This window comes from Falco punctatus (assembly GCF_963210335.1).
Source record: "Falco punctatus genome assembly, chromosome: 18".
In the NCBI taxonomy this organism is placed as follows: Eukaryota; Metazoa; Chordata; class Aves; order Falconiformes; family Falconidae; genus Falco; species Falco punctatus.
The window spans coordinates 970,133-995,733 of NC_137598.1; the positions used below are offsets into that span (position 1 = coordinate 970,133).

The 25,601-nt window shown below is 63.9% G+C and overlaps 5 protein-coding genes and 1 long non-coding RNA gene across 12 annotated transcripts in view; 3 read left to right on the top strand and 3 right to left on the bottom strand.

The window, feature by feature from the left end:
- Positions 1-53: 53 nt before the first annotated feature.
- On the top strand, positions 54-2,421 carry RBM8A (RNA binding motif protein 8A). 2 transcript variants are annotated; one of them, XM_080368482.1, is made up of 6 exons: positions 54-185; positions 559-618; positions 990-1,067; positions 1,365-1,501; positions 1,746-1,882; positions 1,980-2,421. In XM_080368482.1, exons 1-6 carry the CDS (start codon positions 119-121, stop codon positions 2,023-2,025), a joined length of 525 nt encoding a protein of 174 aa, XP_080224608.1. In that variant the 5' UTR covers positions 54-118; the 3' UTR covers positions 2,026-2,421. The 2 variants fall into 2 exon arrangements, with proteins under 2 accessions (XP_080224608.1, XP_080224609.1); XM_080368483.1 differs by lacking the exons at positions 54-185; positions 559-618; positions 990-1,067 and adding an exon at positions 1,090-1,262.
- Positions 2,422-2,776: 355 nt separating this feature from the next.
- On the bottom strand, positions 2,777-5,035 carry LOC308054967 (gonadotropin-releasing hormone II receptor-like). The gene is made up of 3 exons (XM_080368478.1): positions 4,041-5,035; positions 3,722-3,926; positions 2,777-3,521 (listed from the first exon to the last, which is right to left on the bottom strand). The coding sequence occupies exons 1-3, from the start codon at positions 4,605-4,607 to the stop codon at positions 3,025-3,027; spliced, it is 1,269 nt and encodes a 422-aa protein (XP_080224604.1). The 5' UTR covers positions 4,608-5,035; the 3' UTR covers positions 2,777-3,024.
- Positions 5,036-6,599: 1,564 nt separating this feature from the next.
- ANKRD34A (ankyrin repeat domain 34A) lies at positions 6,600-9,430 on the bottom strand. Its single transcript, XM_080368479.1, is given in 4 exon segments — positions 6,600-6,821; positions 6,823-6,950; positions 6,952-8,013; positions 8,882-9,430. Coding segments are annotated over 3 exon segments (1,248 nt in total). The 5' UTR covers positions 7,981-8,013; positions 8,882-9,430; the 3' UTR covers positions 6,600-6,730.
- A 210-nt stretch (positions 9,431-9,640) lies between these two features.
- On the top strand, positions 9,641-11,972 carry POLR3GL (RNA polymerase III subunit GL). The gene is made up of 8 exons (XM_080368485.1): positions 9,641-9,716; positions 10,193-10,332; positions 10,418-10,547; positions 11,091-11,159; positions 11,260-11,316; positions 11,411-11,484; positions 11,629-11,742; positions 11,833-11,972. Exons 2-8 carry the CDS (start codon positions 10,213-10,215, stop codon positions 11,917-11,919), a joined length of 651 nt encoding a protein of 216 aa, XP_080224611.1. The 5' UTR covers positions 9,641-9,716; positions 10,193-10,212; the 3' UTR covers positions 11,920-11,972.
- Positions 11,973-15,250: 3,278 nt separating this feature from the next.
- Positions 15,251-19,176, bottom strand: TXNIP (thioredoxin interacting protein). Its single transcript, XM_080368147.1, has 8 exons — positions 18,697-19,176; positions 17,681-17,753; positions 17,431-17,578; positions 17,009-17,111; positions 16,625-16,881; positions 16,359-16,515; positions 16,101-16,249; positions 15,251-15,975 (listed from the first exon to the last, which is right to left on the bottom strand). Exons 1-8 carry the CDS (start codon positions 18,944-18,946, stop codon positions 15,940-15,942), a joined length of 1,173 nt encoding a protein of 390 aa, XP_080224273.1. The 5' UTR covers positions 18,947-19,176; the 3' UTR covers positions 15,251-15,939.
- A 153-nt stretch (positions 19,177-19,329) lies between these two features.
- LOC308054802 overlaps positions 19,330-25,601 on the top strand; it is a 31,020-nt gene continuing 24,748 nt past the window's right edge. For all 6 annotated transcript variants that reach the window (XR_013924229.1, XR_013924230.1, XR_013924231.1 and 3 more), the window contains exon 1: positions 19,330-19,850. This is a non-coding gene — a long non-coding RNA (uncharacterized lncRNA). The remainder of the gene's footprint in view (positions 19,851-25,601) is intronic.

Here is a 25,601-nt window from a genome sequence, read left to right on the forward strand (position 1 = left end):
AGATGGCGGCGCGGCTGCTTCCGCCGTGCGCCCTCCCCAAGATGGCGCGCGGCGCGACATTGCTTCCGGCGCGCTTCCCGGCGTGCACCGCGGTGGCGGCGGCAGCGGGAGCGGCAAGATGGCGGACGTGCTGGATCTGCATGAGGCGGGGGGCGAGGATTTCGCCATGGATGAGGATGGCGACGGTGAGGGCGGTGCCGGGGCTGCCCGCGGTAGCGCGGCCCCACCGAGCGGCCCGGCCCGCTGCCTCCTCGCCTGGGGCCGGCGCGGGGTCCCGCCTGCTCCCGCTCGGGCCCGGTTCTGGCCGGCGCTGGGCCCAGCGGCCACTACCCTGCTGCCCCCCGGCCCTGCGCCGCTCCCCGCCGCCCTCCGGCTCGGGTCCGGTCCGGCTCGGACCCTGTTCCCGTACCGCTTACCCCGCCTCGGGCCCGGCCCCCCTCGCTCAGGGGGTGTCCCCGGGCCTCTCAAGCTCAGTGCCGTGCCCCGGGGGTCCTACCCGGCCGGGTGCCGCGGCCTGGCTCCCCTCCCCGTTCCAACCCGCTCCCCTCTCGCCCGCAGAGAGCATCCACAAGCTGAAGGAGAAAGCCAAGAAGCGGAAGGGCCGAGGCTTCGGCTCAGGTGAGGATCAGCCGACGTGCTCTGCACTCCTGCACTGGCCGGGCTGTCCTGGAGCCTCCGTCTCCCAGTTTGGGTTGCCCAGACCATCCCTGAGCCTCCATGTCCCAGTTTGGGCTGGCCAGGCCGTTCCCCAGCCCTCCAAACCTCCATCTCCCGGGATGGGTCGGCCAGACTGTCCCTGAGCCTCCGTCTCCCGGGTTGGGTGAACGGCCTGCCCTGGGGTCGCTCAGAGAGCAGTCGGGTGTGAAGCCCCCACCGGTTTTGTGCTTTTGGGGAGTTTTAAAGTGGATTGTGGTCATCTGGGCCCTGTTGTCTTCCTGAGTGATGGTGCCAGGTGCCCGTTTCTCTTTCCCCCTCTTTGCTGTGCCCAGAGGAGGGCTCGCGGGCCCGCGTGCGTGAGGACTACGACAGCGTGGAGCAGGACGGGGACGAGCCAGGCCCACAGAGGTGTGAGTATCACCGGAGGCACCTTCCCAGCCCCACCGCGGGCGCTTTGCCAGAGTGAGGGGCGATGGTGGGGGAGCGCAGAGTCTTCGGCTCTGTATCGGGGTTCAGACCGTGCTGGGACAGAGCCTTTCCCCACCTCGCTGGGATTCACCTCAGGCTCAGCCAAGGACGTTGGACTCCAGCGCTCCTAACCCCAGGTTCTTGGGGGTAGGGGGGGTGTCCCCTTCCCTGAGCCCCCTCAGCTGACGTGGGGGCACACCCTGCGCTCGGCGTAACCCTTACCCCTCTCTGCACCGCAGCGGTGGAGGGCTGGATTCTCTTCGTCACGGGGGTTCACGAGGAGGCGACGGAAGAAGATATCCACGACAAATTCGCAGAGTACGGCGAGATAAAAAACATCCACCTGAACCTCGACAGACGGACGGGCTACCTGAAGGTAGGAGGGGGTGCTCAGCACGGGCTGCGCTTGGCCCCCCGAGCCTCTCGGCTGCCTCGCCGCCTCCGTTTTGGCTTACGGGATGTTTGAACTCATCCGTCTGGTGGCAGCTGGATGCAACTCACGCTCGTGTTTCCCCTTCCCTGGCTCCGCTGCGGAGGCTGGGATTGAACGGGGCTGGGGGGGGGATTATTCCTACATCCAGGGTCACCGCAGCTCACGCTCCCTCCCTCCCGCTCCTTAGGGATATACTCTGGTCGAGTACGAGACCTATAAAGAGGCGCAGGCGGCCATGGAGGGGCTGAACGGCCAGGAGCTGATGGGGCAGCCCATCAGCGTGGACTGGTGCTTCGTGAGAGGGCCCCCGAAGGGGAAGAGGAGGTAAGGGCCGTGTCACGTGCGGGACTGCGATTAAAATCACCCCGTGGGCTCGTGAGACCGATAAACCGCCCCTGACACGCTCCGCGCTCTCTTCCAGGGGCGGGCGCCGCCGCAGCAGGAGTCCAGACAGGAGACGCCGATGATGGATACCTGTTTTTACTCGTGCGTTCCAAACTGGGGGAACTGGGAGGGAAAAGTGGGGGGTTTGTATGTGGGGGACGGGGCGTTTGAGGAACAGCTGGAGGAGTAAAACAGTTCATCGCTTCGGCAGATTTGCTTCTTTACCAGATTTTATTGTTTTCAAACAAGGGAACTTGAGTGAAGAAGCAACACCTGAGGTTCCTGGGGGTGGTTTTCACTTGTGTTTGTGGTGAACGCAGCCCCTGAGCCCGGTTATGTCTCAAACCGCGATGTTTTTAAGCATTTTGTTACGTCTGCGAGTGACCTGGCATTTTGGCCGCTCTTCTTTAAAGAACTGATTTTGTGTAAAAATGTCCTCTCGTTATTTGTCCTTAATTAAACATTCTGAGAAGCTGTAACCGAGCCCCGGTTCCTTCCGTGCCTCTTCGCTAATTTTAGATTTACCTACAGTCAGTCGATGTCTCTGCCACGGCGGTTGATCCAAGGGCTGGCAGTGGAACAACTTATTAGTTGAAAAAGCCATTTTCTTTTAAAATAGCATCTGAAAGCGACAGTTTTACGGAGCTGTGCGCTGCTCTCCGACAGGTCAGCGGGTTTTCTGCGTAGCTCAGCGCCGGGAGCGTTGAATTCTCCCCATGCCCCCGGCACAGGTGAAGGGGCACATTTTAAATACGTTACATTTTCTTTTTTGGCATCTTTTGAAGGAGTTTCTGCCCCAGATGTTGCTCTCTGCCTGACGCGGGGTGCGTTGCTTCTGGCTTACGGCTCCTCACGTGCTGCCCGGTGCCGTTAGGTGCCACCCAGCATGGAAATGTGCCGGTGATGCCGCAGCGCTGGCTCCGGATAAACCATCCCCGGGCCTAAAACCAGGTTCCTGCTGAGAAAATAATCCGAGTTTATTGCTGAGCAGCTTCGTGGTGGCACAGAGCCCTTGTTGTCTCCCCCCAGCCCCCTTTTGGGGGTGCCCCTCGCCCCGCCACGGGTCCAGCCTGGCCTCCCCGTCACATGAAGCTCTCCACCGTCCTCCTCCGGCACAGCTCACAGCTCCGTCCCGGTGGGGCTGCGCCCGCCATCACCTCCAGCTCGTGCTTTCCGGATCCCCCCTGGCCGTTGCCAGCTCCCCTGGCCAGCACGGCCGTGGTGGAGACACGGAAAGAGCCGGTGAGGGCAGAGCCAGCGTCTTGCTCGTGCCGGTGGCGGCTGCAGCGGCAAGCATGCCACATCTCCCTGCGGAAATGCACCGTGAAGAGCCCGTAGATGAGCGGATCCAAGCACGTGTTGAAGAGGCCGAAGAGGAAGAGGATGTGGCTGAGGGACGGCGGCACCTTCTCCCGCGTCAGCATCTCGGGGGAGAACCAGTACCAGAGGCCCAGGAGGTAGTAGGGCGTCCAGCAGACGATGAAGGTCAGGACGATGACGATGGACATCTTCAGCGTGCGCATCCTGGCCCGGGGGATGTTGTTGTAGGAGCGGCGGAGCTGGATCTCCTGGGAGGAGACTGTGGGGTGGAAACGCAGCGGCGGGTAGGAAGGAGAGAGGAGGAACGCATCGCCCGGCAGTTAATTAAGAGCGCTGGGTTAATGAGGTGGGGAGAGGGGACCCGAGCGGGGTGCTGGGCCCCAGCAGGAGCAGCGGGAGGTGGAAGAGGAAGAGAAGCGAGCGGTGGAGGCGCGGCGCGGCCCCGGCCCGTGCTCTCACCGCGGGCGTCCTTCATCCGGCCCGAGATGGTGGCGAGGATGCGGCCGTAGCAGAGCACCATGACGAGCAGCGGCAGGAGGAAGAGGCAGGCGAAGGTGAACATGTTGTAGAGCGTCTCCTGCCAGTGCGCCCCGAAGCTGCCCACCGTCGCGCACTGCACGAAGCGGCGCGGCCGCAACCGGCTCACCGTGCGGAAGATGAACGCCTGCGAGGGGCCGTGGGGCGGTCAGCGCCCTTCCTCCCCTCCCCCCCATCATCATCGTCACCATCCCGCCCCACCCACGGTGTCCCCCCATCCCCGGGGCTGGGGTTCGCCCACCTGGGGCAGAGCCAGCACGGCGCTGAGCACCCACGCCGCGCACAGCATCGCCTTGTTCCTCCTCTCGGCGCAGCCCACCGCCAAGGGGTTGACGATGGCGGCGTGCCGGTCCAACGCGATGACGACGGTGACGAAGGCCGAGGCGTACATGGCGGCCAGCTTGAGGAACATGAGCGCCCGGCACGCCGCGTCTCCCCCGTACCACTGCACGGTGACGTTCCAGGTGGCGTCCAACGGCATCACCACCACCGTCACCAGCAGGTCGGCCGCCGCCAGGTTGGCCATCAGGACGCGGACGCGGGGTGGGCGACGCCGCGGTGCCCGGGCGGCCGACCAGAGCACGGCACCGTTGCAACAAGCCGAGGAGAGGAAGAGGAGGCACGTGATGGCCACCCGCACCTTGGCCGCGGTGGAGAAGGTGGGCAGCAGGATGGGCTCCTCGCCGGCACAGCTCTGGTTCCCCGCCGGCCCGGTGGCGTTCATGCCGACGGTGGCCGCGGCAGGGCTGGGAGCCCGGGAACCTGCTCGGGCTCGTCCCCCCCGGCAGGACACGGTGACGTTGAGCATCTTTGGGGTTCGCCCCGCTCGTCCGGCACGGCCCTGCTGCTGTGCCCGGGGTTTGGTCGGGGCTCAGCCAGGGGGGCACCCAGAGCGATGGCGCCCGCGCCCCCTCTCGCTCCTGCGGCCGGGGCGCGGTGCGTAACGGAGCCCGGCCCCGGGCTGGGGACAGTGGCCTCGTCCCCCCATTCCTGAGGGCCCCCCGGGGTGCGGCTCAGCCCGCGGACCCCTCAGCACCCAGCAGGACGAGGCTGGTCACCCCCATCCCCCGGCCCCGCGCCCTCCCCGTGTCCCCTGGCCAGCCCTGGGTGTCCTCCTCCGCCTCCCTCCCTTGTGCCCGGTCCCCTGAGACCCCCCAGCCGGGCTGAGCCCCCGGCAGCAGCGCGGGGGGGACAGGAGGGACCCGGGTGTCCCACGGGTGCTGCCCCCCCCCCCAGCCACGCCCGGTCACGGTGCCCCCCTACACCGGCAGCGTCCCCAGCCCTGGCAGTGTGCCAACCTGCCGCTGTCCCCAGCCCCACCGGTGCCCCCCGGCAGCGTCCCTCAGCTCTGGCAGTGTCCCCAAGCAACGGCAGTGTCCCCCGGCCCCGGCAGTGTCCCCCGGCGGCGTCCCCCGGCCCCGGCAGTGTCCCCCGGCGGTGCCCCCCGCCCCAGCTGTGCCCCCCAGCCATGTCCCCCGGCAGTGTCCCCAAGCAGCAGCAGCAGCCCCCTGCAGCGCCCCCCGGCCCGGCCGTACCCCTGTCCCCGCAGCCCGCCCCCGGCCCGCAGCCCCCCCGCACCGCTCCGCAGCGCTGCCCGGGAGCCGTTGCCGCAGCCGGTACCGCCCGCCCGGCCCAGCCCGGCCCCCCCCGCTGCGGCACCGGCCCGGGCTCCCCGCACCCCCGGCCCCTCCCCGCGGCGGGGGCCACCCGGCCGCTGCGCCAGGGCAGAGCCACCATCCCCCGGGACCCCCCGCTGCCTCCCCTGGGGGGGGACACACGACCCAGCAGTGCCCTGCGGGATGAGCTGCCCCCTCCCCCCCCCGGGCACGGCGCGGCTCGGGTCCCCCCCCCCGCAGCTGCAGCTTCCCCCCCCCCGCACCCCACCGGCAAGAGCCATCAGGAACCCCTTCCCCAGATGTGCCAGCGCCAGATGTGCCAGGCCGTGTGCACCCAAAGGCACCAGGCACACGGCGCCCAGATGTGCCAGTGCTCATGGTCCCTGCTGCCCAGATGTGCTGGCACCCAGATGTGCTCAGTCATCGTGCTGGCACCCAGATGTGCTGGCGCCCAGATGTGCCAGTCCTCAGGCACATGGCACCCAGATGTGCTCAGTCATCGTGCTCCCTACTGCCCAGATGTGCTGGTGCCCAGATGTGCTAGTCCCCAGGCACACAGTGCCCAGATGTGCTCAGTTATCATGCTCCCTGCTGCCCAGACGCGCCAGTCCTTGTGCACCCAGATGTGCTCCTCCTCAGGCTCACGGTGCCCAGATGTGCCAGCATCCAGGTACGCTACTCCTCCAGCACCCTGGCACCCAGATGTGCTGCCATCCAGCTGTGCCAGTCCTCCTGCACCCAGATGTGCTGACCCCCCCCAGCCCATGCCAGGGCGAGCGCCCCCCCCCCAACACTGGCCGATGGGCTGAGCTGTGCTGGGGCCTTTATTCACCAGGACACCAACAGTGCGAGCCCCGCCGCCCGCTCCCACCCTGGCACCCCCTCGCTGGGACCCTGTGCCCCAAAATGGGGGGGGGGACGCCCGGGTGCCTGGCAGCTGTTATTGCTCGCAGTGCCCAGCCCCGAGCGGCGCCTGGCCGGGCCCTGGGGCAGGTCGGGCCATCGGCTGCCGCGGTCCGCAGGGAAAAGCGCTGCTGTGAGGATGAGGAAGGAGCGGGAGGAAGATGCGGTGGAGCCTGGAGGGAGGGGGGTGGCACCGGCTCCCGGAGGAATCTGGAGTCGTGCAAAGTTCCCGCCGGTGGCAGCAATGGAAGAGTCGTGGCGTGCCTGGCGTCATCAGTAGGGTTCAGAGTGAACGCGGCCACCGGCCGCCCCAGGAGGCCCTGCGCTGGCACGAGAGCGGCCGTTCGGGGGGGTCCCGTCACGAGGGGGTCCCCGGGGGCGACAGGGGGGACGCGGGCCCCCGGGGGGGTCCTTAACTGCCCGGCTCGGGGCCCGCGCTGCTCCGGAAGGTGGCCAGCTGCCGCATCTCCTCCGGCTGCATGGAGTGCCGGCGCAGCAGCCGGCCGGGGGGGGCCGGGGGGCCGCGGGGGGGGCGGCCCGGGGTGCAGAGGGGGCAAGAAGCCGGCCCGCCCCGGGGCCAGGGGCTCCAGCAGGAGGGTGCCGGAGCCGCGGCGCTCCAGCAGCCCGGGGGGGGGGGCGGCGGCGGGCGGCGGGGGGGGGTGACTCGGCGGGCGGCAGCGGGGGGCCCTCGGGGGGGTCCCGGCGGGGGGCGCACGGCCGCGCCGCCTCGGGAGCCGTGTTGCGGCGGGGCAGCGGCTGCGGGCCGGGGGCGGGGGGGGCGCCCCGCTCGGGCCAGGCGCCCCCCGGCAGCCCCGCCGCCTCCCGGCCCTCCACGCTGTGCCGCCGCGGGCGCCCCCCCAGGCTCAGCCCCTCCAGCCCGGCCACCAGGCGCTCGGGGGGGCCCCGCGCCCCCTCGGGGGCCACCAACCCCCAGGGTTCCGAGTTGAGCCGCTTCAGCGGGCGGCCCCGGGCGCGGGGCGGCTCGGGGGGGGGCGGGGGGGCGGGGGGCGGCGGAGGGGGGAAGCAGAAGACGTCCCGCTCCTCCTCCCGCTCGCCGCAGCCCGGCGAGGCCGCCGCCCGCACGTCGATGTCGGAGGGCGACATGCAGAGGCCGGGGGAGGGGGGCGAGTTGAGGTACTGCCGGGTGGTCTTGGCCCCCGAGGGGTCGGTGGCGGTGGCGATGATGATCACCTCCTTCCCCCGCGCCGCGCAGGCGTCCAGCAGCACCTGCAGCGTCTCCCGGTCCCCCCGGTTGATGGCGTAAACCAGCGCCGAGGCGCCGCTGTAGTCGCGGGCGCTGGGATCGGCCCCGTGGGCCACCAGGACGGCGGCCACGGCGGCCCCGGCGCGCTCGGCACACGCGTGCATCAGCGCCGTGCGCCCCGTCCGGTCCGCGATGTGGGGGTCGGCGCCGCGCTCCAGCAGGTACCGCACCATCCGCGGCTGCTCGCCCGGCGCCGCGTACCCCCCCCGGCAGGCGGCCATCAGCGGCGTCTGCCCGGCCGCGTTGCCCTCGTTGATGTAGGCGCCCCCCTCCAGCAGCAGCCGCGTCAGGCGGAACTTGCCCTGCGCCACCGCCCGCAGCAGCGCCGAGCCGTCGGTGGGCACCGTGCTCCCCCCGGGGGGCGGCCCCGCGACGCCCGGCCGGCCGGGGCTGGGCATGGCGGGGCTCAGCGCAGCGCGGGGGGGCGCTCACTGCAACGGCATCGGCGCGGGGTCAGACGCCCACCCCCCACCCCCCAACGCGCGGCAGCCCCCCGCCTCGCTGGCCCCAGCTGGGGGGGGGGGGACGGCGGACCCCGCCGGGCCCCCCACCCCCCTCCCCGCGTCCCACTGGCCCGCTCCTGCACCCCCACCCCGCTGCCTGTTACCCCCTGCCCGTGCCCCCTTCCCTGCCCGTGCCCCCATCCCTGCCAGTACCCCTACCCCTGCCCCCAGCCCTGCCCATGCCCCCAGCCCTGCCCGTACCCACCCCTGCCCGTGCCCCCAGTGTCTCCCCCACCCCTGCCCATACCCCCAGCCCTGCCCGTACCCAGCCCTACCCGTGCCCCCCAGCCCTGCCCGTGCCCCCAGTGCCTCCCCCATCCCTGCCCATATCCCCCATCCCTGCCCGTATCCCACCCCTGCCCATACCCCTACCCCTGCCTGTGCCTCCCGCGCTGCCCGTACTCCCGTACCCCATCTGCCCCCACCTCTATCCCCTCCTTTAAACCCAAATCCCCTTCCTGCATCCCCTGCCCGTACCCCCCCGTACCCCTTGTGCATCCCCTGCCCGTACCCCCAGCCCTGCCCGCATCCCTGCCTACACGGTTCCCATGGTGACGGCAGCTCATCCTGCTCCTCAGCTCTGACCAGCCGGGAAAATGGGGGGAAACCACCGACCCTCCCGTTCCCCCCAGTTCACCAGCCTGGTGGGTAGCGCCCCCCCCCCCCCATCCCCCAGCAAGGCACCGACTGCCACTAAGCCCGGGCCTGCCTCTCGGGGCGACCCCGGGGAGGGGGAACAGCCCAGAAAGGGGGACACCCCCCCAGCCCCTCTCCCCCCAATCCCTTCCCCTGTTACCATGGTGACGGGAGCGCGGTACCCCCCCGCGCCGGGTCCCAGCTGTCCCCGGGATGGATGCGGCGGGGCCATCGCCCGGTGGCCGCCATCCCGGCCCGCCGCCGGCGTAGCGTGCGGGGGGGCGGCAGGGGAGGTTATTTGGAGGGGGGGGGTCGTCCTCCCCCCCGCCCCGCCTCGCTATTTCTGGCGGCTGCCGGCGAGGGGCGGGGGGGGCTGGGGCGGGATGAATCACCCGGCGGCGCAGCCGGCAACGCACCCGCTGCGGGGGTGTGAGGGGGGGAGCCCCGTGGGGCTGGCACGGTGGGGGCCATGGGGCACAGGGCGGGGGGCACAGCGCAGTGGGGCTGGGGGCCACGGGGCACAGGGTAGGGGAGCACGGTGTGGTGGGGCTGGGGGCGATGGGGGCTGGCACAGCGGGGGACCATGGGGCACAAGGCTGGGGAGGCACAGAACAGTGAGGCGGGGGGCCATGGGGCAGCAGGGCTGGGGGGCACAGTGTGGTGGGGCTGAGCGGCCTGTCCTGGCGGGGGCAGGGGTCACAGCGCAGAGGGGCTGGGGGGCCCAGAGTGGCGGGGCTGGGAGCCATGGGGCAGCAGGCCTGGGGGTCCCAGTCCGGTTGGGCTGGGGGCTGACGTGCCGTAGGGCAGCGGGGCGGGAACCGTGGGACCGTGCCCCCAACCCCCGCCCGCCCCATTCAAGTGTCCGTTCCCACCCCTCGCCCCGCCCCTCCCCTCTGACTGGCTCCGCCGCCCACAAATCAGCGCGGCGCTGGCACCTGGGCTCCGCCCCCTGCGAGCGTTGCGCCGCCGCGGAAGCACGTGAGCGCGTGCGCGGTGTGAGTACGGGCCCTGGTGGGGAGGGGGCTGCGCCGTGGGTCGTGTGTTCCCCTGCGGCCCGGGGGGCTGCCCCACAGCTCCCTGTGCCCCGCCCCCCCCTCCCCCCTTCATGTCCCGGGGGGCTGCGCCGTGTTGTCCCCCTCGTGTCCCCAGGTCCGGGGGGCTGCCCCACAGCTCCCTGTGCCCGCCCGAGCGCTGACCCTCCCTGCACCCACCCCCCGGCCCCCCAGAGTCCCCTCACCCCGGGCCTCTAGCCCCCCCAGGCCCCCCTGCGCCCCCCCATGCCTCCCTCACGCTGGACCCCACGTGACCCCCCAGCCCCCCCCATGCCCCCCTTACCCTATGTCCCCAATTCCTCCCCTGCGCCCCCCATGTCCCCCTCACCTCATGTCCCCCAGCCCCCCTCACCCCGCGCTCCCCGTGCCCCCCCGCGCCCCCCTGCACACCCAGGTCCCCCCTCACCCCGCACCCCCAGCCCCCCCGTGCCCCCCAGGCATGGCGGGCCGGGGTCGCGGCCGCGGCCGGGGGCAGATGACCTTCAACGTGGAGGCGGTGGGGATCGGCAAGGGGGACGCGCTGCCCCCCCCCACGCTGCAGCCCGCACCCCTCTTCCCGGTAAGTCCTTGTTGGGGGGGGGGGGAGGTGCCCCTGGTTGGGGTCCCCCTGACCCGACCCCCCCAGCTGAGCGCTGGTGCCGCAGGCGCTGGAGCAGCGGGCAGCCCCACTGCCGGGGGGCGAGGAGGGGGAGTACATGCTGGCGCTGAAGCAGGAGCTGCGCGGGGCCATGAAGGGGCTCCCCTACTTCGTCAAGCCCGGGGCACCCCGCAGAGGTAGGGGGGGGGGGGCTGGGGGGTGCCCCACAGCCACCTGCACCCCCCCTCCAGGCTGGGACCCACGGCATCCGTACCGCTGCGCCGGGGCAGCTTGGCACCCATGGACCCCGCCGTGTCATGACCCCCCCATGGCCCCCCCTTCCCCTGTGTCATGACACGCCATGGCCCCCCCCCCCGCTGCGCCGTGACACCCCAGCTGCACTGCACAGTGACCCCCCCCAGCCCCATGGTCCCCCCACTGTGTCATGACACACACACCCCCCGCCCCCAGCCCCATGTCCCCCCCACTGCACTGTGATGCCCCCCTCCCCCTCCGCACTGTAATCCCCCCCACCTTGCCCCCAGCCCCACTGTACTGTCACCCCCCTCACTGTCAGGATGCCCCCCCTCCCCCCCCCCCCCCCGTGCTGGGCCCTGTTGGGGATGTTTTCCAGCTGGGCCACCCAGTGCCATCGGCTGTCCCTGCATATCTGTCCCATCGTGTCCCCCCCGAGCCACACGCCCCCCCCTGACTCCCACCCCCCCACCCCCACCCCCCAGATATTGAGCGCTACTCGGACAAGTACCAGCTCTCCAGCCCCGTCGACAGCGCCATCGACTGGAACCCAGGTCAGGGGGTGACATGGGGGGCAGGGGGGGGGGGGGGCACAGTGTGGGGCAGGGGGGCCTGACCCAGCCCTTCTCTCTGCCCCCCCCCCCCCCCCCCCAGACTGGAGGCGGCTTCCACGGGAGCTGAAGATCCGGGTGCGGCGGCTGCGGAGGGGCAGTGAGTGACCCCCCCACCCCATCCCCGCCATGGGGCCAGGCTGCCCCCCCGGGGGGGTGACACCACCTTCTGCCCTCCCTCCCCACCCCCCCAGGGACCACCATCCTCATCCCCAAGTGCAAGCAGCGCGTCGCGCTCGACAAGGAGGAGGCCATCAAGAAGCTGGAGGTAACGAGGCCGAAGGCTCAGCCACCGGCCGCCCCGGTGGTAATGGTGGGGGTCCCTGCTGGGGTGGCCTGGCTGGATTTTGCACCCCTCCCCCCCCACATTAACGCTGTAGGGGCTCCCCTGACACACACCACACCCCCCCAGAGCCTGGAGAAGAAGGAAGAGGAGGTGACATCGGAGGAGGAAGAGGAGAAGGAGGAGGAAGAAGAAGGGAAGGAGGAGGAGGAAGAGGAGTATGACGAGGAGGAGCACGAGGAGGTGAGGTGGGGGGGCCCAGGGGGACCCCGGGTGGGGTGATGGGTGCAGGGGGGGCTAGGTCTCACCTGCCCCCCCCCCCCTTGTCCTCAGGAGACTGACTACATCATGTCCTACTTCGACAATGGCGAGGACTTCGGGGCCGACAGCGACGACAACATGGACGAGGCGGTTTACTGACACCCCCCCCCCCCTCCATGGACACTGGGGTCCCCTGTCACACAGACACCCCCCCCATGGACACTGGGATCCACTGTCAACCCCCCCACCGTGGACACTGGGGTCCCCTGTCGCCCCCCCCCCCAGCCGGCAGGTGGCACTCGTGTCACAGGGACACTGGGCTGGGACACTGCTGGGGGCTGGGGGGGGGACACGACCCCCCAGCCTTGTCCCCCACCCAGCGGTGGGTGGCACTGTCCCTTTTGGAGGTGGGTTTTGGGGTGATGGGGGGGGGGGGGGGGGGAGGGATACCCACCTCTTTCCCCCCCGCCCCCCCCCCCCCAATTTTGCAGCAGCTTTTTAATAGTTGGGTTTTTTTAAAACAAATTTTCGGTGGAATAAAGCTGATTTTGGTATTTCCAGCTTGTCCTGGCCTCAAATCCCGCTGGGATTCGGGGGGTGGGGGGGAGAAGGGGAGCCCCAGCAGCCCCCTCCTCCCCCCCCTGGGGTCTCTTGTGGCCCCCCAGGACCCCCGTGGTGGGACAGAGTTGGGGTGTGGGGCTGCTCCTGGCATGTGCCGGCAACTGGGGGGGGAGGGGAGAAGGTGCCTTGCGGGGGGGCAATGTATTTTTTGGGAGGGAAAGGGATTGGGGGGGGGGGGGAATATATTTTTGGAGGTTTGAAAAGGTGGTTTTGGGGTGGGAAGAGGATTTTGGGGGGTGAAAGTGGTTTTTTTTTGTGGGAAAGGGCCTTTTCTTTGAGGGGGGAAGTGTTGTTTTTTTGGGGGGGGGCAAGGGCAGGTCAAGGCCGGGGCAGGGGTACCCACATGCCCCTCATGTGACAGAGGCGCCAGCCCCAAGTTCCTGGTTCGGGCACATTCCACTGCCTGGGGGGGGGGGGGGGGGGGGCAAAGCAGCCGAGCCCCCAGCAGGGCTGGGCCGGGCCACCGCCCCGCCCCCCCCCCCCCCCCCAAATCAGAGCTGCCTGGGGTATCACAGGACTCCAGGAGGTGGCGATTCTGGGGGGGCGGACGGGACCCCCCCGGGGCTGGAAAACCTCTTGGTGGTGGAACCGGCTCCCACGTGTGAGTGGCCCCCCCCCGGCTCCGCCGAGCTGTGGGCAGGGACAGCAGTGCGGGCAGGAGCGTGGGCAGCAGTGCGGGCAGGAGCACAGGCAGGGGTACGGGCAGCGGTGCAGGCAGCAGTGCAGGCAGGGTGGGGGCAGGAGCACAGGTGGGGTACGGGTGGCGGTGCAGGCAGGGGCATAGGCAGGGCGTGGGCAGCAGCCCAGGGGCACGGGCAGGGTACGGGCAGGGGTGCGGGCAGCAGGGCGTGGGCAGCAGCGCAGGCAGGGGTGCAGGCAGCGGCGCAGGCAGCAGCGCAGTGCCCCCGCTGCGTGCTCCGTGCGGGACCTTTGGCCCAGTTGGGACCCTCGGCAGCGGCCGCAGCCAGCGCAGGCCCGGCGCCAGAGCCGGCCCGAGGCAGCTGGTGGCGGGGGTGGGGTGGGGGAGGGCAGCCACCATGCTGGGCTGGGGGGCGCCGGGGGGTCCCCACTCCAGGGGGTCAGCCATGATCCTGACCTCCCCGCTGGGACTGTCCCTCCCGCTTCCCCCTGTGGCTGGGGGGTCCCAGCGCTGCAGCTGGCAGCAGCCCCCCCCCCCCCCCCCCCAGCACACCCCCCCCCCGGCCCTGGCCGCATCCAGCCCTGGCTGCAGGGTCCCCAGGCCCCCCCTGGGGGGGACGGGACACAGACCCACGGGGGGTGGCTTCGTGCCAGGACAGACACACGGGTGACCCCAGGTATGGGATGGGGCAGAGAGCACCCCCTGCCCCCCAATCCAGGGATGCTGGGGGGGGCAGCAGCTTCAATCCTTTTTTCTTTTTCTTCTTTTTTTCCAGAAAAGACCATTTTTGCAGCTGCCGCCTCCTCAGCTCTATGGGATTAGCCCCCCGCCCCCCCCGGCCTGGGACGGAGGAGGAAAACTGGGCAGGGGGCTGAAAATACGGGGGGGGGGGGGGGGGCCAGCAGGGGTCAGGATGAGGCCCCCGTGGTGCTGGGTATAGGCGGACACTCCCGAGCAAAGTCCGAGTCGGGGCGGGGGGGTTTATTGCCCTAATTTATTTAATTGAGGCTGTAAAGTGGGGGGGTGGGGGGGGTACTGTCTCCTCCCAGCCCTTCTACTGGGGAAAACACATACGGGGGGGGGGGGGGGGTGTCTCCAGGGAGCTGCCCCCTCCCCCCTCGACTGGTGGAGCTCATTTCGGGGGGGGGGGCTATAAAATTGGAGCTGGGGACCCCTTGCCCCTGTGGCTGTGGGGCAGGTAGAACCTGTGCTGGGGGGGCTATAAAATTGGGGCTGGGGGCTTCTTCCTCCTGCTGTGGTGGCTGTAGGGCAGGTGAAGCCTGTTCCGGAGCGGGGGGGGGGGGGGGGGGCTTCTCCTGCTGCAGCCGAGGGCTGAGTGTTTACAGCTCCCAGCCCTGGCCCCCCGCCAGCCCCCCCAGGCACAGCCCCCCCCGCCCCGGCCCACTGTGCCCATACTTGGCCTGGAGCGGGGCTGACCCCTCACCCACTTGGCGGGGGGGCCCGGGGTGCTGGGACGGGGCTGGCGCGGGGCCTGGCCGGGGAAACTGAGGCACGAGGCACCGGGGGACCCCCGGGCTGGGGCTCGTGTGGGGCCGCCACTGGGCCCGTTTGGGGCTCGTGTGGGGCCGCCACTGGGCCCGTTTGGGGCTCGTGTGGGGCCGCCACTGGGCCCGTTTGGGGCTCATGTGGGGCCACCACTGTTCCCCCCCGGGCTCGCTGTGGCACACAGCCAGAGCCCCCGGTGTCCCGGCGATAAGGCCGTGACGTGCGGGGCAGGTGCCATGCCATGCCGGCAGCGGCGGTGAGATAAGGGCCGGCCGTGGCACCCAGCCCCCGCGGCAGGACAGGGAAACTGAGGCACGGTGCGGGGGGCAGGGTGCCGAGCCCTCCGCCAAGGTCACGGTTGTTTTCCTAGAGGCAGCCGCAGCCCCCGGCCCTCCGCCATCAACTTTCACCCCCATTCCCAAAAAAACCCAGGCCTGGGGAGGAGGATGGTGCCGCAGCAGCCAGCAGGGAATTCCCTTTGCCCCGCTGCCACATGCCGTGCCTCAGTTTCCCCTGCTGGCCACCAGCACCCCTTTTGCCAGGAAAACTGGGAAAATCCACACACACAGAGCCCCCCCAGGGAGAGGATCTATAGCCAGAGCAAGATGCTCACCACAGCAGCAGGTAATTAGCAGGTGGCTGGTTAACGAGCACCAGAGGCCCCGTTCAGCGGTTGTGCCAGCATCTCGCACGTCTCTTTATTGAAGCAGAGGCAGAGAGCAGTGGCAGTACAAAATACATTTATTTATTCTCCCCTCATCCCACCCCAAAAAATAGAAAACAGTAGAAAAGGAGCCGCTCCCCCCTCTCCATCCCGCTCTGGTGCCACCAGCGTTTCCCACCATGAGCCACCTTTCCCCCATGGGGTCGGCCGGCCCAGCATCGCCTGGATGTGACCATAGGATGGTGGCCGCAGGACACTGTGGCCACGGGGAGGTGAAAGCTGCGGCACAGCCACCCCAGAACAGGTTTAGTCACCATCTCTGCACGCCTGGGTGGCGCATTCACCAAACCAGTGGCGGACGGGACGGGAGGGCGCGGTGGCCAGTTCCGACCCAGCATTTCAGTGTTTGGTTTTGGTTTTCAGTCGCTCTCCCGCCCATTTCCATGTGAGCACCGTGCTAAGTTCAAGGTTTGGTGGTGGTTTTTTCTCTTGGAAGACTTTGGCTGTCAGCAAGGTCCGAAGGCACGGCGGGCACTGCAGCGGGGCGTCTCGGCACAGCCAGCACACGAGGGCACACAGACTCATACACTCATCACCTCCTCACGCTCGCCAGGAGCTGCGGGCCCTTCCAGCGGCCACTCTGTGGGCAGCGGGGCACCGAGTGATGTCCGTGCCACCACCAGGCATTCGCCTCAGCACATGGAGTCCACAAAAAAAGCCGGAAAGTTACTTTTTCTTGACTCTGCGCTCACTGCACGTTGTTGTTGGCGATGCAGGGGTCCACCTGGGTGAGGAAGCAAAAAACCCGTTTGAGATGCTGCGAGATTGAATCCCACGCTACCCTCCAGCAGGCCTGGCGCAGGCAAGACCCCTCCGGCTCCCCCCCTGCTGCCCCCCACCGCTGCTCACCTCCGTGTAGGTGGGCGGTGGCATGAACTTGAACTCCGGGGCGTACATGAATATGGGGCTGTCGAAGCTGTCGGGGTCATCCAGGAGAGGCGTGGTGGGGCTCTCCAGGCGATGGTCTTCAGGAACGATGTCCAGGTAGCACGGGGGCGCTGCAAGGGATGGAGGGATCGGTGAGCTCTGGGTTCTGCCCCCCAACAGCGCCCCAAACTTCGGTGGGGTCACCAAGGACCCCTTCACAGTTACCACAGCTCCACTCACCTTCTGGAGCATCGGGAAGGTTCAAATCCACCCAGCTCATCTCGGAGCTGGTCTGACTGGCCATGCTGGAGCTGCGGCTGCTGATGCCCGAGCGGCTGCCGATGACGAGGGGCAGCTCCAAGATTATTTTCTTGGACCCAGGGACACTGACGTAGATCTGCGAAGGCAAGAACCAAGAGTTTTGAGGAACGTTGGGACCCCGGGCTGGACAAAGTTAACCCGCCTGACCGAGCGAGGAGGGGGAAATAGCAAGTCCAGCCGCTCACCTGCAGGAAATACTCCACACGCAGAATGTTGCAGCCCAAGATGGACGGTTTGAGCTTCTTGACACGGATGGTTTTGCCCCGCCAGGACTCGGACATGCCTGAGACTATGTGGTTGCCTCGGACGCAGGAGAGCTTCTGGGTGAAGACCTTGGTCTGCCCGTTGGCCAGGTAGGTGTGCTTGGCAACGATGGCTGCTTTGGGCACCACGATGCGTGAGCAAGTGTTTTCAAAGTCAGCATTGATGCAGATCTCATCACCTGGGGAGGGAACGGCGTTTGGCATTGAGCAAGGCCAGAGCACTTCCCCCGTTTTTGCCATTTTACACCCCCGATGCTCGGGTACCGCTCACCTCCCCTTCTCTGAGAGGGGAGGACAGGCTCTTACCTTCACAAAACCCTTTCCTGTCGATTTGAGCGCTGACCGACACGCGTCCGTCAGGAATGAACATGCAGGACACCTTCTTCTCCTTCTTGGCAGCAACTGGGGACTGTTGACAAACAGGATTGTCACCCAGGTGATACCAGCCTGCTGTTCCCAGCCCGCTCCTCCTTCCTTCCTCTTGTTTTGCAACGAACTATAACTTCCCCATCAGGTTCCAGGGCCTTGCAGCCAAGCGAAAGCAGAACAAGCGGCTCTCTTTCTCTCAGTGTAGTACTTCTTAAGAACTAAGTATTTAATCCATGCTCAGCAATAAAGCCCATTAGAGGCGTCTTAATGCCAGAGGTCAGACTGACCCTACCCAAGGGCTTTTTCTCCCTCCTAACACCTGTCTACAGCCAAACTTCTCTGAGCGAAGCAGCACGTACCAACAGTTCTGGAGTGTTCACATCAACGGGATCCATAACCTCAAAGCGCTTCTTTATCTCCTGAGCAGGGATAGATGGGCGCTCCAAGAAGGCTTTCACCCAATAATCCACGCAGCCGTACTTTCCCTTGAAGGTGGTACCCAGAGGCCTGTGGGGAAGAAACACTCATTAAGACATCTGAAGCAGCAAGAGTTTTTCCACAACAATCCCAATGTGTCTTTTTATGAAGCAGCATTCATCTCATACTTACCCTTGGGGAAGCTCGAATCCGAATTTGTACTCATACTTGTTACCGGGTCTCAGGATTACAGAGCCGTCCTCATCTGGGAAAAGAGAAGTGGAAGGAAAGCGTCAGCTGAAGCTCTGGGGGTTTGTTCTTAAGCATTATCCCCCATTTGCTTACACAGGCGCGATGAAGTCAAGCGCTGCGCAGGCTTGAGCTGCATGAGCTGTTGGGTAAGAGCCACCCATGTCTACCCCCCTAAAACAGCCCGAGAGCCCGCTGTCCTCTCGAAGCAGGGAAGTAAGGCTCACTGAATCTCACTTCTTTCAACATCCGACTGAAGCCAGAACACAGTGTCCTGATGTGCTTCACTCCCTGCTACCTCTCCCTGCCACACCCCACTTCCACTCCGTGGGAGCAACAAGTCCCCACTTCTTCTGACCGGCAATCTCTCCATCTCCAAAGACTTCACATCGCCTTGGTTATCTACCAGGACACTCTGCCAAGTCCTCATCTCTCGCCTTCCCTGGAGCCAGCCTAACAGAGAGGCTGCTGAAGGCAATTCTCCATGCCCAGGAGAAGAAACTCCTTGTCCTGGGCCACCACCCGCCCCGTGTGGGCTACCGGCACCTCCGGCTGCCTCGACACTCAGCTGAGGCCAAGTCCTCTTCTCGCTCCCTGCAGGCATCGCTGCCGTTCCGCCAGCCACACCAACACCCAACGGCAGGCAGCTCACCCAGCTTTGCTTTTAGCCCTCACCTTGCAAACTCTGAACTTGACTTCACCGAGCCCTGCCACCCTCCGCAGGTTTCAATGCGTTTGGTTACTTCTCCCCAGACTCATCATCCCCCACGGAACACCGCGACTCCTCGCTGCACAACTTGCCCAGCCAACATGTATCCCGAAGGGATGCAACCAGGAGACTCACTCCGGCCTCCCAAGAGCAAAGGAAAAGCTGCTCCTCAGCAGGCACCTTTCCAAGCCCTTTTATGCACCCCACACCCCCACCTTTTGCTCCCCTTGTCCCAGCCCCAGAGCCTCACCAGTGGGCTGCTCCTCCAGGCTGAGGACATCCTCGAAGCGCAGGTACTCCACCTCCTGCTTGCACTGCTGGGGGCCCTTGGCCCAGTTGACTTTGGCCACCCCACAGGCCAGCACCTTGACAGCACTGACTCGAGTGACCTCAGCCACCTCCACCAACACATGCCCGGCCACTTTCTCCCCACTGCAGTAGACCTTCTCAGGCTCGCTGAAAGCCAGGTGGAAACTCTTCACCTTCTTGAACATCACCATGGCTGAGACGAGTGGGGAGAAATGCTCTTGAGAAACAAGCAGAAGAGCAGCACAGGGCAACAACCGCGGGTTTTTGGTTCTTTTTTTCCCCCAGAAAGTAAAAAAAACTCTTCTAAACCAGGCGAATTTCACTCAAAATTGGCAGTTTAAGCCTTTGTTGGCTAAAGCTGAAGGAGCTACAGGGGTGGGAGCGAACGCCACAGCCGCACCGTAACAACCGCTGCCCTCAGCTCTGTGAGCGCGGCCCCTTCCGCCCGCCGCCTTTTATAGCCGCGCCCGCGCGCTCCCCCCCCGCCCTGCGCCTGTTGATGCCAGCAGCTCCACGCCGAGGGCGCGTGGCCAGGCGTGCTGCTCGCGTGATCAGCGCCACTATTGGCCACCGCCACCTTGTTTACAGCCCCGCCGACCAATCAGCGCTCCCGGTGGGGAGCGTGGACAGCGTGTGAAGGAGAGGCGAGCGTGTTCTAGGAAAAAGAGGGGGCGGGGGGGCGGTGAGTGGGTCGGAGTGACAGCGCAGCAGACCAATGGGAAGTGAGGACGGCGGCGCCGGTGGCCAATGGCGAGCAGGGAACGGCTTGGGACGTTCTTGGCCATGAGGGAGGGGGAGAGTGCCCCCAGGGTGGGTGACTGGGACCTACTGGGCTGGGACTTGGTGTACTGGGTGAACTGGGAGCGGCTCGACAGGGCCTTTGGTGCCCCCGTCGCCCCGTTGGGGCCTGTCTGCCCCCTTACTCACCGCCCCCCCCCCCCCCCCCCCCCCCAGCCTCCGGCCCAGGGCAGCCTGGGGGCATTTCCTCAGCGCCCCTGGCCTCCCCTCTGCCGTGCCTGAGGTGCTGCCTCAGCCCCTTTCTGGGCTGCCCCCCTTCCCCCCACGTTATCTGAGGTAAATAAGGACGAATTTGAGGTAAGGGACCGAGGACTGACCCTGGTGGGTCTCCCCCCTTCCTTCTGGGTTGTGTATTGGGGGGTATTTCCCCCACTTCTGCCCCTTCCCATGACACCCTGATGAGGGGCCTGCACCCGCTTCCCACCCACGACCGTGTTCTGGGCCTTTCCCATGCGTCTGTCCCAGAAATATCCCTCCCAACGCACCATCATAGGCCTAAAAGGGAAGCGTGACACCCCCTCCCGCTCCCCCATGCTTCGGGATCCTTCCAGAGGATGTCTTGAGGGGGGAGGGGACAGAAAGTGGCTGTCGAAAAATATCTGAGGCCAAGTGTTTGTTTTTAAGATTACAGTGTCTGGATGTTTCTTGCTATCGGCTGTAGAAAATGGTTGGTATTTTTTCATCAACAAGTCTCACCTTGATCTGACCGGTGGCAAACAACCACAACCTCTAACCTGTGGCTGGGGCAGGCCCCTCATCCCTCTTTTATTAGCTGGGATTTGGGGAGTGGAGACAGTTGTGTCGTTGCCCGTAGGAGACTTTTGACTCAAAGAAACCCTCGAATTTTCCTTCCTAGATAATTTTTGCTGAGCAGACATTCCTCCCTGACAGGCGGGGGCTGTTCTGCCCATGGTTTTAAAACCTGTTAATGCTTTTACAGCTCAGGAAAACACGGGGAGTGGAGGAAACAGGAGAACAATATTTTTGGAGCCACCCAACAAAGCAGGAATGGAAAACGAGGGCTTCTGTGACCTCCCCACCCCAAAGGAGGAAAGGGGATGCAGTTCAGTTAGCAGTTGTCTCCATTGTCCTTCAGAGCTTGTTTGTCCGTGTGTTCGTGGTGTGCACCGTGTTTTTTTTTCTCTGCCATCCTCTCCTTCCCCTGGAGTTAATTCACACCTGTTAGTATAAACTGATAAGCCAGTTGGTTAAACTGTTTTCCTGCCAAACTGCAGGACAGATTTCCTTGCTGCGAGAGAATTATTTCACACTCGGGTACATAATGGAGGAACTGCGCCTTTTTCCGGCCGCCTCTGGTCCCAGCAAGCTCGCCCCATTGTTTCCAGCTGCGTGCTAAGAAAAAGGTACTGAAATAATGAAGAATTGTGGGTTTGTTCTAATTTGGCAAAACGAGGAGAGGTCTCATTCCGGCCTTGCCAGCTTTGGGATATTTGATCCCAAAGACGCCAGCCCAGCTTGGATCTGCTCCCATCATTCCCTTAGGAGCCATGTTTACGTTCTCCCTCTCCGGTTGCCTTTGGTGCCGGTCTTTCCAAGGAAGACGTATCCAGCTCATGGCTGCTCCTTCTCGCACAGTAAAACACATTCCAGCAATGTCAAAGGATGATCAAGTTCTAAGGGAAAGAGCTCACCAAAGATATGGGCCAAGGCACGTTCCACAGCCCGAATCCTCTCCAAATTTCTCTTTATCTGTCAATCAGCTTTTGCCCTTTGCTCTCCTGACCCCTATCTGGCTGGCAATGCCTCCCCAGTCCTTCTGCAGAAGAAGGAACAGCTGTAACGTCCTTAGAGCTGAGACTTGGTTCACAAGGTTTCCCACGCAAGCAGTACGCTGGATTAAGCAAGGGTTTCAGAAATGCTTAGGAATTTCAGCTTGTAGAAACGAAAGCTTCAAAATGTCACGTCTCCTTCAAGAAACAAGGGCATCAGAAGAGAAGCCACTCGGATTTCTGGCCAGAGACCATCTCTTGGGGGCTTCCTTGCTCCCACTACATTGTTTTAAGGCGTCCACCCCCCTCTCAGCTTATTTCCCATGGGAATTGTGGTGTGTGGAGGATCTCCCCAACCCTTAATTGAGAGTAAGGCCAGTGGTGAGGGTGGATGGGGAGAGTGGCCAGAGCCTTGTCTTCTCCTGGCATGCCTGGCGGGGGGCGAGGTGCAGCAAGGAGAGCAGCGTGACTAACGCTCTATGCTGGAGATGACCTGGGTCAAGGGCTGCAGGGTTGGGCTGAGCAAGAAACCAGGCCCTGAGGTGACTCACTGAGAGCTGGGGCTGCTGTGGATCATAGACAAGGAACTGGGTAAGGCAGAAACTGGGCAGTACAGCAGCTTTTGGCACTGCACACCGTGCCGGCCATAGAAACTGCCCTTGTTCACACTAGCCATTTTAATCCTGCTTATAATAAAAGCCTGATGCTGATAGAAGCAGCTTTTTTTTTTTTTTTCTCCTGGTCTAGGTTATCGGGAGTCGCTACCCAGCGTTGCCTGGAGAAGCCACACTCCTTTCGTAGCAAGCTGTCCTTTGCCCCGTCTGTCAGACAAGCGGCTGGCACCCCTGAATTGCTGGGAGAGCTGGTGGGTGCCTGCCGGAGACTTCTGGAGCATCTCTGTGCTGTTTTCTCTTTTTTTTTTTTTTACCATATATGGTTGTTTCTAGCAAATTCGAGACGGGGAGGGGGGGGAAGAGAGGGACGTGAAGGGATCCACAGTGGCCCGAGTGAAGGGACAGACTGTGCCTGGAGTGCGGTCGAGAGCAGGAGCCGGGGCGGAAAAGGCATTTCCTTTGGCAAGGTTGTTTGTGTACAGGGAACATAACAAATAATTCCCCTGATGATTAGATTGGGCGAGTGTCACTGCAGCTGGAAAACGAGGGACCGCGGGATTTGGGTGGCTCCTGGAAAGCCACCACTTCTCCCACGCTTGGCTTCTCGCTGTTGATGTTTGGCTGTGGCCACGGCAGTGACTGAAGAGCAAAAGGGCTGCCTGAGATTTCTAGCTGGGTTTGAAAGCAGGCAGTGAGGCAAGGGAAGTGTCCCCGCTTCAGTTTCTGAATAGAAGCAGGAGTTTTGGTGAGGATGTCAAGGTTTTTTGTGGTGCCTGGCTTGAGGCAGGGGTGACAGCACCACTGGGTGGCCAGAATGCAGAGGTGAACGGGGCTGTTTGGCAGCTCTTCAGGGATCTGCCCAAAATGGGTTGGAGAGCTCTCAGGGCAGATCCCCATTAGGGGTTTCCAAAACCAGCTTTTTTGGTCCACAGCACTGGCTTGTGGCACCGCTGCCAGTGCTTTGTAGCGCTGTGCAGGCTGCGTACTGTTTTGAAATGCTTTGTGGCACACGTATCATGGATCGGGAACCCCTTTTCCCCTTCCCCATCCCTGCTGAACAGGGACAGATCATCTCAGGGCTCAGGTGTGAGGACTTTTCCTCCAGAGCCCCCAAGTTCCCAGCTCCTGCCAAGGAGTGCAATGTAGAAGCTCTCCCGACAGATGGTTCTTTGCCGCGGTGGGATTTCTTCACCACTGTTTTTCTGGCCAGATTGTGTGTTTGCAACAGAGAAAGGGGGAAGCCAGAGCTGAGTGTCAACAGCCTGTGACAAGAGACCAAACTTGGTCATCCATAAACAAAGAGGAATTTGAATTCATTGTTTGGGAAGTCCCGTGTCTTATCATCTGGTCTGGGCAGGAAGACTCTGTTGCATAAGCCTGTTTCTCCTCAGCTTTCACCCCTGCTTCATCCATTTGTCCCTTGAAGGGCCCCAGCAGGTTCTGCAGATGCTGGAGAGGGCAAAGAAATAAGGAACTTTTCTTACTTTTCAGCAGCCAAAGCTACTTTGAGGCTGGTGGCCTGTGTGTGTGCGCTGGGGAGCAAGGGGTATCCTCACCGGAGATGGTCACCCCGAACATCAAGATCCCTAATTTAGAAAACCAAGTTGGGTGGCTAAAATCATGGGGGGACGATCCCTTCCTAGACCTCCTTCACCCTCACTGGTCTCAAAGGCAGCAAGGCCAGGTGGTGAAACCCCTAGGGGAGCATTTCATGGTGGCTGGGGTGAGGCTGGCCATCCCCTGGGCTGTGGAACTGCTGCCTCCTCCACAACCCTTCTCATATTTTGGGCTGTGTGGACATCTAGAGGCCTTGCCAGGAATGGCTCAGGAGTGATTTCCTCCATCCCCCCCTGCGGGCCCGCCGCTTGGATTACTCAGGCGACGGACTAATGATACGGGTGTATTCGGCCTGCCCAGTCTAGGTACAGTTTAAGAGGAGGCAGGTGAAGCTGCCTTTAGATTGGACTACTGGGAGTCAATTTCCTGTACTTTGAGCGTGCTGCTTGTCTGTTTGTGACAGTGAGAATGAGCAGTCGTTTTATTTTGTGTATTTATAAGAAGGAACAGCTGGAAGAGGCTGAAATCCGCATCTTTGCGAGGGCAAGGGGAGGCTGGGCCTCCAGAAGATGTGGTTTCTGTGCATCCACTGCCCCAATGCCACTGGCACCTTTTTTGGTTTGTTTGGGGTTTTTTTACTTTTTTTGTGTGAGTTGAGGTTATTTTTCATGCAAATGAGGGGGAACATGAGGAAGCTTGCAGTGCTAGCTTTACAACTGGACTCGGATGATTTTAAGGGTCTTTTCCAACTTCAATGATTCTATAATTCTGTGAAGCATTCCACAGTGAGACGTGCCCATTTCAGCCACGTCCTGTCCGTGTTCCTGTTCCCTGCTGCTGATGTTGCTCGAGGCGTCGGCCGTTAGGGACACAAGGAAGCCAAATCTAACCCTGAACTTTGTGGAGGAAGTTCTTGCCTTGGCCTTAATGTCTTGCTAATGAAGCGGGCCAGAATTTGGCAGGAAACATGCAGAGGAAAGCTGCGCGCTCAGGTGGCTTTTAAACCAGTGCTGCCATTTCGAAGCTGTGCTTTTGATTTGGACAGCTCTGGTTTACAGGTTAGGGGCTTGGCAGCTCCAACTTATGCAACTGTATGCCCTCGCTGCCACGCCAGGAGCTGGCAAACATGGCCACTTGAGATGATTAAGCTGGTTTATGACACATAGAAACAGCTGCTAATGGAGATTCAGGTTTGGCTATTACACCTCATGCCCCAAGGCCTTGGCATTTCTCTTCACTATGAGAAATCAGAGTGAGGCGGGATGTAAGAGGAGCAGATTGTCCCAGACTTCTCACACCTTCCTGCGAGACCCGGTGCTGGCTGCTGTTGACAGCCACCTACCAGGGCTGGCACACCCCATGTCTGATCCAGACTGGGAATTCCCTTGTTCTAACCACCCAGGTTGGGCATCTGGATGCAGAACAGCCCAAACTGGGCTCTCTTTGGAAAATGCTGGCCAGCGTCGCTGGTGTCTTTTTTAGCAGGTGACATATGCTAGGAAATTCGAGGGCTCGATCCAGAGTCTGCTGACGTCAATGGAAATACTCTTGTTGACATCAGTGGGGCTTGGATCTACGCCTACGTTCCACTTCTTTACTTCAGACTGCAATCTGTCAGGGGTGGAAAGGTCTCTTTTCTACTTACAGACTTTATCACATCTTTGAAAGGTCTTCCTTCCTCTGCAGTCATTAAGTTGAGGATGCAGAGTACAGAACAATTGGGAGAACAGGCATAAACCCATTCAACGCTGCGCACGTTCCTTCAGCGGTGCTGGACCCTAGCCAGGCTGCAGCTCGGGTTTAAGCATCTGCATCGTGCGTGAGGGAGGTAGTGGCCTTGTGAGGTGCTGCGACTCCCCAAATACCTGCTCCGACCACTGTCAGAGCGTCAGACCTCCGTGAGCTGCTCAAGGTGGTCCAGCTCACCTTTTCCAGAGGGAGCTGGCCAAAGTTCTCTCTCCAAGGAGCATCTGGACAATGCCCTTAGTTATATGTTTTTTTATTAGGCAGTCCTGCGAGGAGCCAGGACTTGGACTTGATGGTCCTTACAGGTCGCTTCCAACTTGAGATATTCTGTGATTCTCTTGGGCTTTGGGGTTTGTCAGGTGGGTGATGTGTGAGGGGTCTTGAATCCACCTTTCCCAGGC

Coding starts and splice junctions, on each gene's coding strand:
- RBM8A (XM_080368482.1), top strand. CDS start 119: ATGGCGGACGTGCTGGATCTGCATGAGGCGGGGGGCGAGGATTTCGCC. Junction 619..989: donor GGGCCGAGGCTTCGGCTCAG/GTGAGGATCAGC, acceptor TGCTGTGCCCAG/AGGAGGGCTCGCGGGCCCGC. Junction 1,883..1,979: donor CCCCCGAAGGGGAAGAGGAG/GTAAGGGCCGTG, acceptor GCTCTCTTCCAG/GGGCGGGCGCCGCCGCAGCA.
- LOC308054967 (XM_080368478.1), bottom strand. CDS start 4,607: ATGCTCAACGTCACCGTGTCCTGCCGGGGGGGACGAGCCCGAGCAGGT. Junction 3,927..4,040: donor CCGTGCTGGCTCTGCCCCAG/GTGGGCGAACCC, acceptor GGCCCCTCGCAG/GCGTTCATCTTCCGCACGGT. Junction 3,522..3,721: donor CCGGATGAAGGACGCCCGCG/GTGAGAGCACGG, acceptor TCCACCCCACAG/TCTCCTCCCAGGAGATCCAG.
- POLR3GL (XM_080368485.1), top strand. CDS start 10,213: ATGGCGGGCCGGGGTCGCGGCCGCGGCCGGGGGCAGATGACCTTCAAC. Junction 11,317..11,410: donor GCGGCGGCTGCGGAGGGGCA/GTGAGTGACCCC, acceptor CCACCCCCCCAG/GGACCACCATCCTCATCCCC. Junction 11,485..11,628: donor AGGCCATCAAGAAGCTGGAG/GTAACGAGGCCG, acceptor ACACCCCCCCAG/AGCCTGGAGAAGAAGGAAGA.
- TXNIP (XM_080368147.1), bottom strand. CDS start 18,946: ATGGTGATGTTCAAGAAGGTGAAGAGTTTCCACCTGGCTTTCAGCGAG. Junction 17,754..18,696: donor CCTGGAGGAGCAGCCCACTG/GTGAGGCTCTGG, acceptor CTCTTTTCCCAG/ATGAGGACGGCTCTGTAATC. Junction 16,516..16,624: donor GTGTGGAGTATTTCCTGCAG/GTGAGCGGCTGG, acceptor TTGCCTTCGCAG/ATCTACGTCAGTGTCCCTGG.